At 41.1% G+C, this 18,871-nt stretch overlaps 1 protein-coding gene across 1 annotated transcript in view; it reads right to left on the bottom strand.

Moving 5' to 3' along the window:
• MTUS1 (microtubule associated scaffold protein 1) overlaps positions 1–18,871 on the bottom strand; it is a 338,112-nt gene that overhangs the window by 177,787 nt on the left and 141,454 nt on the right. The window contains exon 5 of the mRNA XM_082249360.1: positions 5,073–5,174. Coding sequence (XP_082105486.1) covers positions 5,073–5,174 — 102 coding nt within the window. The remainder of the gene's footprint in view (positions 1–5,072; positions 5,175–18,871) is intronic.

Here is an 18,871-nt window from a genome sequence, read left to right as displayed (position 1 = left end):
CTGTTTACATGCTGCGTTTAGCAGGGTTTGCATTTAGATGCATTTCTACATTGTAAAATGGTCAGAAATGTAGCCCCATTCAAAGCACCTATAAACGAAACGTTTATAAACCCAAGTTACCATGTTTGGATGCATTTGCATGCTGTTACAAGCATTTGGTGTTTCAAATGCCAATAAACTTCCATCTGTAAAATATAGAATATCTCTAATATTCTAATATCTTTAGCCGTTTCGTTTTGAATAGCATTGATAGCCAGACTGACTTAAAAACAAAGTGTGATTTTATTCAAACACACTTGGCATCAACAATACAATGTAAAAGGTATAACAGTTCAGTTCAGTGTAGGTAAAAATATGAGGAATAAAAACAATACTTCTGATAAAAATGTGTCCAGCTTGAAATCATGGCTGTATAGACATGTGTGTTATTCTGTGTCCTTCTTCAGTGTAAATCTTTCCTTGTCTGGGAAGAAGCAGGAAATGACGTTTCTAGATTTCAGAGACCAAAACACCTGCTTAAGTTGTCAAAAAAGACTATGTATAGATTTGTGTGGAGAAGAAGTGATATGTGTGATCTTCCCTAGTCTGTGTGCTCCTAGCCAGTCCTCCCAATCTCCTGGCAATTTATCTTACATGTAGACGTCATGAACTTTCAATACTCCAAACCTTGTATGGCATACATAATTTCTGCTAACTTCAGTTATTCTATACAAGAGGAGGTACTAAACTCATAAAGTCATATATGGACTTTGATTGACAAGCCCACATGTAACACACTATTCTTGTAACGTCTAATGTGGCTGATGTCATGTTAAACCATATAACCATCATTTATCTTACACAAAAGTAACACATATAACCAACTTATACGACTTGTATAACATTAAGTAAATACATACAAATACAATTATGACTGGGATTACACTAATCTTAACTAACATTATTTAAACTAATATATGTATATTCCTAGTATTACATGGCTCCTATTCTTGACTTCCATGACCTACTATACCAGATACCTTATATGTCATCTTCCAACTAGCTACATACCCCAGAATAATCTGAAATTTTTCTGTCTCAGCTCAGATGAAGAATCTCATTGTTAATCACCGGATCAAGGTCATTCACACATTAATACTATGATTAATCATAAAATCAAATATATTTTGCAAGCTTGCTGTGAATATAATATAATTCCAATAAGTGCCGAATTACGAATTTGGAATAAATATCTACCACCATCAAAGCGCTTTTTTTGCTTTAAAAAAATGCCACTAAACTCAACTGCCTCTAAACGACAAACTTCTCAGTGTACATGGACAAATAAGATAACTGAGGAGAGTTCAGGGGCTGCTGAAAAAAAAAATGCCCAACTGTTCCTTAAACGTCCGTTTATCAGCAGCAGTGTACATGAGGCCTAATGGGGCGTGGAAAACCGCTGATCTTTTTTAAGTGATAAGTAAACTCAATAGAACATAATGAATATGCAATATACAGGGATGGTGTGACCCCCTGTGCACACTAAATATTGTGTGTGCAAAAAATATAACATAATAAATTACAAATCTTCAGTCCATTTAAAGCTTCAAATGTGCATACAGTGAGGGAAACATTTTCGATCCCATTCCGAGTTTGTACATTTGCCCATTAACAAAGAAATGCTCAGTCTATAATTTTAAATGGTAGGTTTATTTTAACAGTGAGACAGAACAACAAAAATAATCAGAAAAGCACATTTCAAAAAAGCTATCAATTGATATGCATTTTAATGAGTGAAATAAGTGTTTAATCCCCTATCAATCAGCAAGATTGCTGGCTCCCAGGTGTCTTCTATACAGGTAATGAGCTGAGATTTGGAGCACTCTCAAAGGGAGTGCTCCCAATCTCAGCTTGTTACCTGTATAAAAAGACACCTGTCCACAGTAGCAATCAGTCAGATTCCAATCTCTCCACCATGGCCAAGACCAAAGAGCTGTCCTAGGATGTCAGGGAAAAGACAATGACCGAAAACACACAGCCAAGGCAACAAAGGAGTGGCTCAAGAAGAAGCACATTAAGGTCCTGGAGTGGCCTAGACAGTCTCCAGACTTTAATCTCCTGGAAAATATGTGGAGGGAGCTGAAGGTTCAAATGTCAGCCTGGAAACATTATGGCCTTGGAGAGGATCTGCAAAGAGGAGTGGGACAAAATCCCTCCTGAGATGTGTGCAAACCTGGTAGCCAACTACAAGAAACATCTGACCTCTGTTGCCAACAAGGGTTTTGCCACCAAATACGAAGTCTTGTTTTGCGAAGAGGTCGAAATACTGATTTCACGAATTAAAACGTAAATTAATTTAGAACTTTTTTGAAATGGGTTTTTCAGGATTTATTTGTGGTTATGCTGTCTCTCACTGTTAAAATAAACCTACCATTAAAATTATAGACTGATCATTTCTTGGTCAGTGGGCAAACGTACAAAAATCAGCAGGGGATCAAAATCAGCAGGGGATCAAATACTTTTCCCCCCTCACTGTATATTCCTTATATCCTGATGCATATAAATAGTATAACTTTCCCAAAACTGCGCAATCTTCTTTAAACAGTGAAAAATTAGTTGCAGGCACCTGTGTGATTCCACCAATAACACTAGCAAATCACCTCATTTCCCCATAGACGTATATAACTTATAGGTCATATGCACTTTGCCCTTTTTATGTTGGGACCATTATGTGGAAAGGTCGCAGATTGTAGATAGACTCTTACTCCTGACACTGTCACGTCTCGCCAACACTCCACCAGCCTCCCGGGGGGGGGGGGGGGGGGGTTAGGTACTCAAAGAATATACGAGAACCATCATCATGCGACATAAAAAAACTATACATTTATTTAAAAAATGCTTTAAAAGCACTCACGTTTGCATGTGCACTTAAGTTAAATAGCCAACATTAGCCCCTTAAAGAGCATGAACCCTCAAATCATTTCCAATGAGTTCTGACGTCCAACCATGCGATGGCATCACTGGCTCCACCCGACACGTTTTATCACCTCCAAATGACTTTTTCAAGGTACAAGTAAATATATAAAGATCTCTAAATAATCCACAGTTTCTTCATCCAAATCTCAATATATGCTCCAGCAAACTGTGTGTAGTAGACTATAAAACACAAATCCTGCGCTCTTGGTGCTCACACTCAAATTGTGCACTCACCAGACCTCCATGACCCTCTAACTTAAGAGGGTCCACAATAGCTTTGATTTTACGCTGTCCTTCCAGCCTTTCCAGCTTCCAGCTTCTGATATTTGCACCCTTTAGTCCTCCAAATGCATTTTGGTCATCAAAACCAAAAATAGACAGCCATAGGGCAGTAATTTTTTATAGCACAATTAAAAATAGAAAACACTTCCAAGTGTGCACTCACATTAAAAATACAAATGCCAGCATTCAATATGGTTACTATGCCATATGAATACAAGATGGCCACTGCTGACGCAGCTTCTGAGCCAACTGTTTGTCCAGGCATCTGGATGGATCCCAACCATATGGTCACAATATTTCACCAGCCTGGATCAGCTTCAGCCCGCTGTTTCTCCTTTAAGCTATTGTGGATCCACTTAATTAAAAGGTCAGAGAGATCTGGTGAGTGCGCAATTTGAGTGTGCGTCCCAAGAGCACAGAATTGTGTTTTGGGAAAGAGGTGTTTTGTAGTCCACTACGCACAGTTTGCTGGAGCATATATTAAGATTTGGATGAAGAAACAGTGGATTTTTTTCATTTGTAGTTATAAAATTTGGATATAAAGACACATTGTACGGATTATGATTGCACTTTGTTTTTTTACATGTTTCACTGCATATAGGAGCAAAGTATTGATGTATGTAAGGCCAGCCATACACTGTGTGAATGTCTTTCCTGCAACAACAGTGTTGACAGGGGAATCAGCAACTGTCCTCTCCCGGCAAGCCCAGAAGCCGTTTCCACAGGGAGAAGACAGTGATTATTGCTAGCAGCTAGCAGGCTGGTTGTACCAAAGTTGATCGATCAACTCAGTACATTCAGCTTGCCCATTAACGGTTTGAAACGCTTTTATTCAAAGAAATCACATCACAGTGGAAAATTGCAATGTTCCAGGGCCACGGAGAACACCTTCGTCAGGCATGTGATGGAGACCTGCATGGCCCTGAAACTGTGTATGGCCGACTTTAGGGGAGCACAGCACTTTATGGTATCACATAACTTATCCACTAAGATAAAGAGGAGTATGAGCACCATAATAGCGGCATAAGGGTGGAAACTTTGTCGTTTTTCACATAAATATTCTAGTCAACAGAACAAGTTTATGCTCAAACACTTTTAAACTCCATATGCCTGTAAACCAGCATAAATGCAAGTGTGAAATAAAAAAAAAACGTGAGATTAGAGGCAATTTTTTCTGCCAACTGCTGGCAGCATATCAGGTGCATAAAATCATACACCTGTGTGCGTGAAGCCAAAAAGGTGCCCTCAAACTGTTCAGCAGGTAATAGTGAAGCTAGACCTTCACCCAGAAACTAATGGTGTACCAGATACAACCTACAATGTTGGCTCACAGGAAGGACATCAGCCCACAGACTAAATGACAGCACTGGCTTTTCTTCAGGATTCTAATGTAGTCCAATTGGAGTTTTGACTATTAACAGGACATGCTGCTCAACAGAAATACCTTACTTTCACTTTTTAGTAGTAATTATAGGAATGTGAACATGGAAGGCCTTGTATAGCAGAATCACATGTACCCAAGACAGCGCTAAAATCATTTTCCACAACTTTACAGCATTACAGGATGAAGATTACTGAATATTTACACATTACCAGATTAATTTCCTACTAGCAGAAGAGCAAATTTAGCAAAAAAAAGTAATTCTTTACATATCAGATACAGAACTGAGAACCATGGGTAAACGCAGGAGACAAAATGATTCTGGATAGTACAGTACAAGTTATATGTAGTGAAAATTTAACTCGGAATTCATGTTTATATTGGGAGGGGAAATTCAAACTTCTGCTTCTTTCAAGCGGTATACTAAAGAATACATCCACCCTACTTTTCTCACCTCCATTTACAGCCTTGCCTTCTGCCCGCTTTGATAAAAGTGCTGATGATCCAGACTTTAGGACACCTTGGATTGAAACAGGACTTTTCTTCGTACCCGTAACTAAAAAAGTTAAATCAAATAATTAAAATACATCACAATAGGAAGCATGCAAAATATTCAGCAGAAGATTGTAGGGATTTAAATTAAGCCTGTCACAACCTTTGACACTTCAAATAAAGCATGTGAATAAATATATAAAAGGTCACTTTCAATAATTGAGCGAAAAAAGCTCTATTGGTTTTGATGGGCATCCTCACTGAGCAGCCCTGAAAAGCTAGGCGGATAGGAGGTACAGAGCCAGGACAGTCACAATTTTCATACATGTTCAGCTGCCTAGATAATTGAATCTACTGTTAGCTTCTACATGCATTTTTAATTAAGCTAATGAATGAATGTAATGAAAGTCTGTAAAGGGTAGTAACCCAATATTTGTTTCACATTTTTAAAATCATTATCTACTACTATATTTAAATCTATTCTAACACCTTGGTGTGTAGAGTTTGTGCATATAACAGTGCAAAGTGTTGCAGTTCCATTCAAATGGAGCGGCACCCCAATGCACTGCAACATACTTGGGTTGTTGAGTTTTAGTGCATAGTTGTGTTCATGTTGTAATACCAGATTTTACCACTAAATGGTGCTGTTAGGGAGCCAACTGTCCAGAAAAGCACAAGGAGGCAGTAGGAAGCCACAATACCAAAAATAAATTTCCAAAAAACGTATAACTGAAGGTAATTTCCTTTTTTTTTTTTTTAAGTTTAGGATAGTATAGAGGGATTAGAACGCCTCAACGTTTTAGTGTTTCAATGTAGGGATGAAATCAGAACACTAATAGTGGGGAAATCTTCCAGCGGGGACACTAGTTCTGGTGACACACCGGGACTCCGGGAGTCCCTCAGTTTGGAGGAATTTCCTCTCACTTCCTGTTTTATTTATGGAACAGGAAGTGAGGGGGAAATCTCAATGGGACATGGATGGCAAAAAGATATATGATGGGGATTATAACCTTCCCTCACTCGATCCAAATTTCTTTTGCCTATAGTTACACTTTAATCCTGTGTTGTGAAATTATAAGCAGCATTTTAAGGTTTTGTAGCCAACAAATGACCTATATACCAATGAAAAACGAATGAATAGGAGGAACTGAAAACTAGTACTGACTCTTGCTGAATTGTCAATACAATGTTTGTTTTAGCTGCATGACTTGTTTAGACCAGTTGCCTAAGGTTCCTTTAAGATAAAATGACCATAGGAAATTAATTCATAATTAGTCTTGGTGGTTCAAAGTAAAAATGTATTCAGTTTCTAATGAGTGTTTAGGTAATATGCAAAACACATTAAAAGTGATACCATGCCACTTCCCCTACAAAATTCATCATTGCCGCATGACGGTAAATCTTACCCTTGATAAGAACTACCTTAGCGGTCTTGGTTAAGACGGGATTGTCTGGGGGTTTCTCAAGATGGCCACTCAAGCCTCGTACACACGCACCGATTGTTGGCCGTAAATTTTCGGCCAACGTCCGATCGGCCGATTGTCGGCTTGTTAGTATGATGCTTCCGACAACCGACTGCGACTTTTCGGCCGAACAAAATCTGGTGTGCATGCTATAAAATTTTTGTTGGCCGTCAGCAGAATGGCCGATTGTTCCTCAGTCAGTACAGATTTCAGCAGACAAAAATGTGATGATCAAGACTGGGCATGCTCAGAGAAGAAAAAACACACGAAAAGTAGACCAGAACATGACATCACTTCTGCAGTTGGTTGTTGTTGGCCGACAAAATTCGTGTGCAGTCTAGAGCACATTTCAACCAACACAACAACACTGGACAAAAGACGGCCGATCGGTCGGCCAACAATCGGTGCGTGTGTACGAGGCTTTACGTCTCCAAAAATTGGAGGCCAGGATTTTGTTTCTAGTTTGACAGATTCAAGACTTTCCTCTTGTCTAATTGGTTCAGGGGTAAACACTTCCTGCACAAGGAACGTTGACGGACCTTCCTAGAGATCCGAGATATGCTCTCTACTCTGCTAGACTAGTGCACGGCCAGACACACCAGCTTCTGACAAATATCCAATTGCAAAAAGTGTTCAGGGGAAAGATTTCCCCATTCGAGCATCACTGTTTGACCAACTCACCACTTCACACGTTATCAATCTTGTGTTCTCTGCTGAACAACCTACTTGCAGGCTAAGTCCGACCTTTATTTTAGAAATAGGAAAGGGACCTAAATAGGACCATACCAATTAAACAGAAGGACTGTGTCCTTTCTCATTGGTCCTCCCTTTCTAGCAGATACCAAGAAGTGGGATATAAACTGCTAACCTGTTGATATATAACACCCTTTCTTCATAAGATACTCCCCTCAGTCTCTTCTCTTTCCTGGCTTTGTCGCCGGGACACTGGCGCCCTATTACATATCTTTTGGTTGTGCCTTCTTGCATCCCTTTTGGGTAGACTTTAGCAGGTTGATCTGCAATCGGACGAATATTTCTTTATTTCTTTCTCAACCATGGAGTGTTCTTACTGTTCACTACTCTGTTCTCAAGGCGCAGATACAAGAGATCCCTCCTCCTCCACTTAATGCCGCCAAAGTGGAGAGTCCTAAAAAACTATTTCAGGGACTTGGGAGCTAAATTGAGGAATAGGACATCTAAGGTAGTATTTTCAGAAATTCTACCTGCACCTCGAGCCACGCCAGAGAGGCAGCGGGAGATTAGGGAAGTTAGCAAGTGGCTGAGGAGCTGGTGTAGTAAGGAGGGTTTCAGGTTCCTCGAGAACTGGGCCAACTTTTCAGTCAGCTACCGGCTCTTTAGTAGGAACAAATTGCACCTAAATGGGGAGGGTGCAGCCATACTGGGAGGGAAGATGGCCAACAAGTTAGAGGGGCTTTTAAACTAGGTGTTTGGGGGGGTACAGATGTAGATAAAGCCAGCAGGGAACAAGGTTCAGCGGGCATTAATGGGGACATTAGCGGTAGGGTGTTCAAAGTTCCTAAACCCAAGGTGAGTAGGGGGACAAAATGGCAAGTGCTGCCTCAAAACATCGAACAAGGATATAGTATGCAACCGGACAAAATTACGAGGTTTGTATGCCAATGCTAGAAGCCTGGACAACAAGATAGGAGAACAGGAGCTGCTAATGTATGAGGAGGATTTAGAGGGAATTTCAGAGACTTGGTTTGACAGCTCTCATGATTGGCTGGCAACCATTCAAGGGTATTCCCTATATCAAGGTAAGCCGCGCTAAGCAGTGAATTTGTGCTATAACACACAAAATATTATATATGGTGAAAATACCAAGTTAAATACTTGAAATATACAGTGAATAAAAACAACAACAACTTGAATGTAATAAAAACGGAAAATCAGCGCTCCACTCTTAATGAGATTAACCACTCTATCTGTATCAACACGTGAATATCCTCTCAAAAAAAAAACTGTAAACTACATAAAATTCCACATAAATATGTTATCACAGCTCATAAACATCTAAAAATTACCGCTAAAAATGCTCAAATGTCCAAAGAGGTCTAAAAGAAGAGGTGTATCAAAGTGGTAAATAAAGAAGGAAACCGTGATCCTTAAAATGAAGAAATGTAACCAATCCAAAATATAGGTGATAAACAAGCAAAAAATTGGGGGAGCAAACCCTGAACATGTATATCTAAAGCAGGTGCAGCTATGGACCAAGCAACATGTATATTAAAAAAGAATAGCGCAACCATGCAAAAGAAATGACTATTAAATATGGAGACAATACATAAATAAAAATGGGGATTTAGTCCCACCATATGGCCATATCGTGCTCAAGCCCACCACTGCGTCAAAGTACTCCATTATCAGTGGGTCCTACACTATCCATAAAAAAGGGGTGAATCCAGCCTCTCCAACCCTTGGAGACAACACTCCTTGCTGGGATGAATGTGCTAATGCACTACAAAGGACTCCTCCTATATCTACTTGATGGTGCTGATATCAGAGTCCACCATCAAGTAGATATAGGAGGAGTCCTTTGTAGTGCATTAGCACATCCATCCCAGCAAGGAGTGTTGTCTCCAAGGGTTGGAAAGGCTGGATTCACCCCTTTTTCATGGATAGTGTAGGACCCACTGATAATGGGGTACTTTGACGCAGTGGTGGGCTTGAGCACGATATGGCCATATGGTGGGACTAAATCCCCATTTTTATTTATGTATTGTCTCCATATTTAATAGTCATTTCTTTTGCATGGTTGCGCTATTCTTTTTTAATATACAAAATATAGGTGCTAAAGAAGAGTGATGAGTAAATAAAGAGCAAATTAAATGTGCAAATTATATCTTGATAAATTTACCATGATGAAAATCAGTGACAGTGAACACTCAAAAATCAGCAATTAATATAGGGAACAAATGTGCAAATAACATCTTGATGAATGAACAATGCTACTTACTAAAATGAAGTATGAGACCGGAAGCTTCGGAACTCACTGCATCGGCGGCTGTTAGTTTGGCATTGAAACTGCGCTTCTTTTACTTCATTTTAGTAAGTAGCTTGTATCTTGTACCCAATAAATAAATGTTTTGATATACTGCACCATGAGAGCCTCTCTTGTCTGAGTATCTGTTAGATGGATATCGGAGCTGGGACCAGCTGTTTTTCCTGTACTAAGCCATAACCAGTGGAGACAACACGATCCTATCGCTGAAGATTGCAAAATTTGAGAAAAGATCATATCGTTAAACGCTCTTATTGAGTGTTTTGGAGGTGAGCGGCCATTTCACTCATACCTTGGATTGCTAGCTCACCGGTGCACATCCATCTGGCTGTGATTGAAAGCCTGATCTCACCTATTTATTCACCTTAATTTATTAATACATCATCCGGGCACTTCTGCACTTTAATCACCAGATTTAAAGTTTGAAGGACTTATGGACATTTATGCACTTCATTTCTGCACTTCTGCACTTCGATATCTATCCTTTTTTAGCACTTTTTTATGCCCCGATTGACACCACTAGCAATTGTTGTCATATATTGATTGATATATACGGTTTTTGATTATCACTCATTTTTCATCATTGTTTATTCATCAAGAAGTTATTATTTGCACATTTGTTCCCTATATTAATTGCTGATTTTTATGAGTGTTCACTGTCACTGATTTTCATCAGGGTATATTTATCAAGATATAATTTGCACAGTCGCTTCTCTGAATGGAGTTTGGCACATACTTAGTTATTTGCAACTTCCTTTGGCTATACTCATTTGTATGTCTGGTAAGCAGCTTGCAATATCGGTGGAGGTCACTATCTTTCACTTCAGCACTTTATTTCTTATTAAGTGGATTGCACTTAAGGTGTAAATTTCACCATTAGGTGTACATTTGTGACATATGCACCCATAACAATTATACAGTTTTACGCTATGGGATCTTGTATCATTTTTTTCATGCACGTGGTCCATGTTTGTTGAGCTTTTCCTGTCGTCTGAGGTTGGAATTTATCCAGAGGTCTATCCTATTGAGGATCCTGGGAGCAGACACCTTTGAATCAGGCACTTGATATACCTCAATCTGGTAAGCAGTCTGTTTATCTAGTGCCTGTTCCTTGCAAAAGGGGTGATCTAACACTTTGGAATCTCACACGGACTACTGGATTGATCCCCAGGAGTTTTCCAGCAGTTTTTGTGGTCAAGATCAATTTTGACCTTTAGACATTTTTATTTGTCACTGTTGATTTTTTGGGTCCTTATAGGGACTATTGAACTTTAGCTCTGCACACAACTTGCTTTACACACTTCCTGGTTGGGTGTATGTCACATTCAAGTTGGTATTATTTTTATTCACTGTATATTTCAAGTATTTAACTTGGTATTTTCACCATATATAATATTTTGTGTGTTATAGCACAAATTCACTGCTTAGTGCGGCTTACCTTGATATAATTTTTGTTTAAGTGTTTATCACACTATAAGCTGCTGCTTATTTGTACATTAGCATAGCGCGGTTATCTTCCAAATTTACTTATTCCCTATATCGCAGAGATCGAGAAGGTCAAAAAGGGGGAGGGGTATGTCTGTATATATGAGGGACAACATCACAGATGGAGCTAGGGAGGAGGAAGAATCCCTATGGTTAGAACTTCAAAAGGGAAGGCACTATTGGGAGATTAATATTGGGCATATGCTATAGGCCCCCAAACCAGAGGAGGAGGGGGAGGCGGACCTCCTATCACAGCTTGGAATGGCAGCAAGGATGGGCAAGGTCATCATAATGGGGGACTTTAATTATCCAGATATAGACTGGGCAGAAGGAACTGCGCATTCATCTAAGGCTTGGCAGTTCCTAAATGTTTTGCAGGACAATTTCATGGGTCAGATGGTGAACACACAGACAAGAAAAATGCAGTACTAGACCTACTGATTACTAACAATACAGACCTGATCACGGATATAGAAATACAGGGCAACTTAGGAAACGGTGACCATAGGTCAATTGGTTTCAGTATAAATCATAGAAATAGGAAACACAAGGGTAATATAAGAACACTAAATTTCAAAAAAGCCATCTTCCTTAAATTACGCTCTTTGCTAGACAATATCAAATGGGATAGAGCCCTAGGAACAAAGAACAGAGAAAAAATGGGAATTCTTCAAAAACATACTAAAGGGATTGGCCAGTGCATTTCAAAGGGGAATTAGTTTAAAAGAGCTAAAATAAACCCTGGGTGGCTAAACTCCAACATTAAACTACATATTAAAACTAAAGGAAATGACTTCAAAAAATACAAGGCTGAGGGGTCATTGGCAGCATTCCAACATTACAAAGAGTGCAATAAGAAATGTAAAGGCGAAATAAAGGTGGCTAAAACAGAACACGAAAGACACGTAGCAGAAGATAGTAAAAAAAACCCCAAGAAATTCTTTAAGTATATAAATAGTAAGAAAGCGAGGCCAGAACACATTGGCCCCATAAAAAACGACGAAGGGAATCTGACCACAGAGGACAGAGAGAAGGCGAAAGTGCTAAATAAATTCTTCTCTTCAGTCTTCACAAAAAAAATTGGGAGGCTACACTAACCCAGCTTGTAATGTTAAAATAAATAATACAACTCAGAAGTACCCTCGTGGTTAACAGAAGATGGACTCAGAACTAAACTTGAAAAACTCAACAAATCAGTGGGACCGGATGGATTGCACCCGAGGGTCCTTAAAGAACTCAGCCAGGCGATAGCCAGACCATTGCTCTTGATCTGTATGGATAGTCTACTGACGGGTATGGTGCCAGATGATTGGAAAAAATCCAACATGGTTCCAATATTTAAAAAAGGGCAGAGATACATCCTGGGGGAACTATAGGCCGGTTAACCCAACATCAGTATTCTGCAAGATTCTGGAGGGGATGTTAAGGGACTATATACAAGACTTAAGTAATAAAAACGGTATTCATAGTAATCAGCGTGGATTCATGAAAAATCATTCTTGCCAGACCAATCTATTAACCTTCTATGAAAAAGTGGGTTGCCATCTAGATAAAAGAAGGCCTGTGGATGTGGTGTATCTGGACTTTGCAAAGACTTTCGACACAGTCCCCCACAAACGCTTACTGTACAAACTAAGGTACGTAGGGTATGGACCACAGCAGAGGCGCAACTAGAACCTTCAGGGCCCCGGTGCAAGAAACCATGAAGGGCCCCCCAGACCCCTGGTCGGGGCCCTTTTCTTCAAGCCCGGGTGGGGCTCTTCCCACTGATCCTGGGGCCCTTTACTCTCGTTGCGGGGCCCTTTATTATGATCCTGCAGCGGGACCCTTTCACAAATTCTGCAGTGGGCCCCCTTCCTTCCAGCTTGGGGCCTCCCCACGGTGGTGAAATGCAAGGGCCCGGTCGCAAGTGTGACCTTTGCGAACCTGGAAGTTCACCCACTGGTGTCAATTTTTTTATTTTTTGGTATTTTTTATCATTTTACTTTATTTTTTTACAATGTCACCGACTATGACTGTCCATTCAGAAAAGGAAGGAGCTGGTAAATTACATTTTTACTGACCCCTTTCTGGTTCCCTATTGGGACACATCCCCTGCAGCAGCCTGCAGGAGAGGGGAGGGAGCACAGTGGGGGGGGGGGGGGCAACACAGTGGGGGCCCAGAGACAGCAGAGCACAAGTGAACTGTATAGGAGTGGCGGGGGCAGCATACAGAGGAACCAATCTCCTCCATTTTCCTCCTGCAGCTACAGGAGGAAAAAGGAGGACAGTAATTTCTCTACACGCTGCCCCCGCCGCCCCTCCTATCTAGGTGTACAGGGGAGCCGCACAGGCCCCTGGACCATGGGGCCCGGTTGCAATTGCAACCCCTGTAGTTATGCCCCTGATACAGAGTACAGAATGTGTACAGCATACAGAGCACAGAATGTGTACAGCACACAACATACAGAGCACAGCACACAGCATACAGAGCACAGCATACAGAGCACAGAATGTGTACAGCACACAGCATACAGAGCACAGAATGTGTACAGCACACAGCATACAGCGCACAGAATGTGTACAGCACACAGCATACAGCGCACAGAATGTGTACAGCACACAGCGCACAGAATGTGTACAGCACACAGCATACAGCGCACAGAATGTGTACAGCACACAGCATACAGCGCACAGAATGTGTACAGCACAGAGCATGCACAACACAAAATGTGTACAGCACAGAGCATGCACAACACAAAATGTGTATAGCACACAACACAGCCCAGAGAATATATAGAACAGCGAATGTGTAGAACACAGAGCAAACGCAGCACAAAACGTGTACAGCACACAGCATACACAGCACAGCATGTGTATAGCACACAGCACAGAATGTGTACAGCACAGAGCATACACACAGCACAGAGAATGTGTAAAGCACACAGCCTACACAACACGGAATGTGTATAGCACACTGCATAGAATGTATATAACACACATCATAGACAGAACAGAGTGTGTACAGCAGACATCATACACAGCACAGAATGACTTTGCAGTGTTTATTGGTTGCATGTATGAGATATAATAAATGTCTAACAAAATGGAATCATTTAGCCCTAATGGCTCGTTAACACTCGCTTTCCTCTCCGAAGAGCGATAGGTGCTCGGACCGCTTTTCTGAGAGCATCCAGCAACCATTGCCTCCACCTGCTTTAACATCTTGAACCCCACACTAGTATGCCACAACTGTGTGCATTGCATGTGCTTACAGAGCGCTTGATGTATGGCACTTTGACTGAAGAGCTCTAGAAATATGGGTGGCTAACAATGCCCCAGCATATACTCATACAGCCAGCTTTCATTAGCAGTGTGGTATTATCACCATATTACTGGAGCCTATATGTTGCTCCCTAGATGACATCCTTCAAGTTTATGCAGTTCTTTTGGCACCAAAGTATAGGGCTCCTTCAAAGATGTCCATGTTACTACACACACACACACACACACACACACACACACACCCTTTTTACAGTAAAAACGGCAGAGAGACTGTACCTTCCTGTATTTTCCTGCCAGGTATTGCACTGTAGGGGGAGGCAGAGAGCACAGCACACACTGTGCTTTCACTTTCCTATCCCTCAGTGCCGATTTACAGTTCGGCTGAGGATCGGGGAGCTCCGGTTTGAGCTGCGCTTGCCGCCTCCTCCTCTCTATACATACAGGGGGCCCTCTAAGGCCCCCTGCAGCATTGGGCCCGGTCGCCATGGCTAACCCTGCGACCCCTCTATGTCCGCCCCTGGACCACAGGGTGAGTAGCTGGATTGAAAACTGGCTCCAGAGGAGAGTCCAGAGGGTGGTGATAAATGGGGAGTACTCTGATTGGTCGGGTGTGTAAAGTGGGGTCCCCCAAGGATCTGTCTTGGGACCAATCCGGTTTCATTTACTCAAAAACGACCTAGAGGAGGGGATATCCAGCACGATCTCGGTATTTATTTGCAGACGATACTAAGCAAAGCAAGCCACTATCTTCTATGCAGGACGTGGTAACCTTACAAGCAGACCTGAACAAAATAATGGGGTGGGCAACTACATGACAGATGAGGTTTAATGTTGAAAAATGTAAGGCAATGCACTTGGGTGTCAGAAATACGAACGCAAGTTACTCGCTAGGCAGGGATCCTCTAGGTGAATCTAAGATGGAAAAGGACCTGGGGGGTCCTAGTGGACAACAGGCTTGGCAATGGCATGCAATGCCAAGCCGGTGCAAGCAAAGCCAACAGAATACTGGCATGTATAATAAAAAAAAAAAAGAAGAGGATTCACTCCAGAGATAAAGATTATTCTCCCCCTTTACAAGACTCTGGTCCGGCCACATCTGGAGTATGCCGTCCAGTTCTGGGTACCGGTCCTCAGAAAAGATGTGCTGGAACTGGAGAGAGTCGAGAAAAAAAGCAACAAAGATAATTAGGGGAATGGAGGACATCAGCTATGAGGAAAGACTGCAAGCACTGAACTCTCTGGAGAAGAGACTATTGAGAGGGGAATGATATCAATGTACAAATACCGTACTGGTGACCTTCGCATCGGGAACAAACTTTTCAGAGAAAGTGAACACAATAAGACACGGGCCACTCACTAAAACTAGAAGAAAAGTGGATTAACCTTAAACTGTGTAAGGGGTTCTTTACTGTCAGAGCAGTAAGGATGTGGAATTCTCTTCCACAAGCAGTGATATCAGCAGAGAGCATCGATAGTTTCAAAAAACTATTAGATGGACACCTTAAAAACCACAACATACAGGGTATACATTGTACAATTAACAGCAAACACACACATACACACACACACACCATGGGTTGAACAGGATGGACTGGTGTCTTTTCAACCTCACTATGTAACTAAAAGTGTGTACTGCCCAAAAGGGGAGAAGTGCTAAATGGTTGACAATTGGTCAATGGATAGCAGTGGTAAACGTGATCAACAGCATGCAACACTTGACCGCTGCTAAGAAACTTAAAGATCAGCAGTTCTGTAAAATGTATTATTGGAATGGTTTCCAATACTCACAGGACAATGTCATATTTATGGCCACCCTATTTCCTCAGGAGCTTTCTCAATTGAAGGCAGTATAAACGGCTTTGTTATTCCTCAATTTGGAGTCACTAGACTCCTAAAAACATTTTTGGAAAAGGAGTCCTTTCAGCATAAGCATCACTTCCTTGGAGCTTCACCTACATGCGGTAAACTTGGGGGTCAGAAGTCTGACCCTAATCGAGGGCATACCTACTATACATTTGTATGGTTTTACAAAACCTTCCTGTATTACAGCTATGTTGTGGTTTCCATACATGTCAAACCTTATGACCTCCATGGTCATGTGTATTGCTCTGGAAAAGATTTTCCTTTCTTTTCTGCATTTTTTTCCATGGTTATCTAAATTGCTTCGCTAAAGAATGCAAAAAAAATGTATAAATTAAAAAGAAAAAAAAAAAATCTGCCATTCTTTGAATGTTTTAAAGACATTTGTTGATCTACTTTAAGGCAACCCATTCAGTCTCTCCACCTCGGTTCCCACACATTTATACACAAAAGCTGTTAGGTTGCTTAGCAGACACATAGGCAGGTGATAAAGGAAAATACAAAGCTAGAACAGCTATGTCACCTGACCACCTAAGCAGTGTGGAGAATGTGTGAAGGTACATAACCAGGGCTTGTAGATATTTGGTCTGGACATTAAAGTCTTACTCCAGCCAAAAGGTCTTCTTTGGTTAGTAGTTTACGTTCCTGTCAAGTTTAACCCCTGCTTCCTGTCCGGTGACCATACAGGAACACTAAAGAAATCTCCCCAAGAGGATCAAAGTTTGCAATATCCCCCCCCCCCCCCAATGGGAACACAAACTAAGATTCTAACCCATGCCTACTATCTAAAAAAGCCTGGGATGGAGTCATTTCTTCCAAGTACATGCATTTGGTGGCTGCATTTTTTTTTCTAGGCTTTTTACTTGGTGAGCTCTCCGGTATGCCTGTTATCTTTTAACTTCCTTTAAATTGGAAACCATACTCCTCTGCTTCAATGAGGTGGTATCCAGGTGATCCCTACTGGTTAATGACATCTTCACCCAACTATCTTCTAGGTTCCGATCTTTGGGTGATTTGATTAGTTGGGAAGAGAGGACATCACTCCCCCATTCATTTATTTTGGCAAATGCCGAAATTGTACCCCAAGTTGCACATGCAGAATTTACTGACTGGAGCAGATGTGCATCACAAACAATCAGCTTCTATTTTTCATTTTCAAAGTTAAACAACCTAAAGATATTTGCTGACTGGTTACTATACACCGCTAATAAAATTCTGTTTGCTTCAGTTTTCATAAAATTCCCCTATATAGGATGTCTCTTTTTTAACAAAAAGCCAAGCTGCCCAATGTTTTCTACTTTTAGTAAAGTTCCATGAAAGTGGCAGTTAGAGGGTTGAGACATTTAACACTGACAGGGGTGCTTACAATAGTCAATATTTATGTAAAACCTTTATCCCAAAAAGAAAAGAAGAGTGTTTCTGTAACTGCTGGACTAAAGCTTAAATTGGTTTGTCAAATCTAAATTGACTAGTCATTTAAAAGCCCCGTACGCATGGGGCAAATTTCGGGTAGCATTGAATAGAAACCAGCCCTTAGTGGCATCACCAAAAAAAAAAAAAAAAAAGGTCTGCCAACAGGCTCCTGATTCGCGCTCTCAGCAAATGGCGGAGAACACTGACCGCAGTGTTCTGGTGGGGGGCCACCTCCCAGTCAGAACACAATGGGACAGCAGGGGAGATGGCTGAACATCTGATTGTTAATACAAAGGCTACAACCTGAAGCTTAGTAAACATGGGCCGAATGTTAGGCGGCATCGGCCAGTTCAATAGAAACAGGCCCCAATTAGCCATTAGGTCATGACTGAAAAAAGGTCTGCCAACTGGCTCCTGATCAGCACTCTCAGTCAATGGTTAAGAGCGCTGACCGTAGTGCTCTTGTGGGGGGGTCCCCGTCAGAACACAAAAACAAAGGGGAGATACCTGTACGAACATCAGATTGTTAGTAGTACAGCGGCTCGGACTTGAGCTGTCAGTTTTATTTCATTCAACGAAGAAAGAAAAATAAGAAGTGTGTACGAGGTTTTACACTACCCTCTCCACAAGTTGACAATGCTGCTGTAGTATAAAATTTATGTGGTCACAGACCTAGATGAAGCATCTTTTCTATTAAGGAAAACTGTTCTCATACTCTTCTTTGAAAAAGTGGTTTAAGGGTGTGGCAACCTGAAATTACACACTTAGCCCTGTGATGAAACATTCTCTGGTTTTAAGCAGAAAATTGTCAATTACTGGCAACACCCAAGTACAAGAGAATATTTAGATCTTTATGTTCATGATTTTCAAGTCATGCAACAATTTCACAAGCACTTTATAGGGAAATCACAGGAGATACCCAAAGAAAGCTACTACGGTTAAGACTTTCTCAGGCTGGCCATACACTTAATATGATCATTTCATTCTCTGATCCCTTTAGGTTGGGTTTGCACTACCTGCAGTGTAAATGTTTTATTTTCCGCGGCAGGATAATGTCCACAGCTCAGCAAAAGAAGCAGGATGCGACTGACAGCTGCAGAACGGCATGGAGAAATGCAGACATTTTACAGTTTTCTGCCCCGCATATGAAAGTTGTGTGGAAGTGTGAATGGATCACAGAAAACCATTGTGAGCCTTTGTGGAGATCTGCATTCAAACAGAACTCTCCGCACAAGTGTGAACCTGCCTTTAGGG

Source organism: Pelophylax lessonae (genome assembly GCF_965119305.1).
Source record: "Pelophylax lessonae genome assembly, chromosome: 1".
Lineage (NCBI taxonomy): Eukaryota > Metazoa > Chordata > Amphibia > Anura > Ranidae > Pelophylax > Pelophylax lessonae.
Note: the sequence above shows the minus strand (reverse complement) of the source record. Positions and strands in the feature narration are given on the sequence as shown.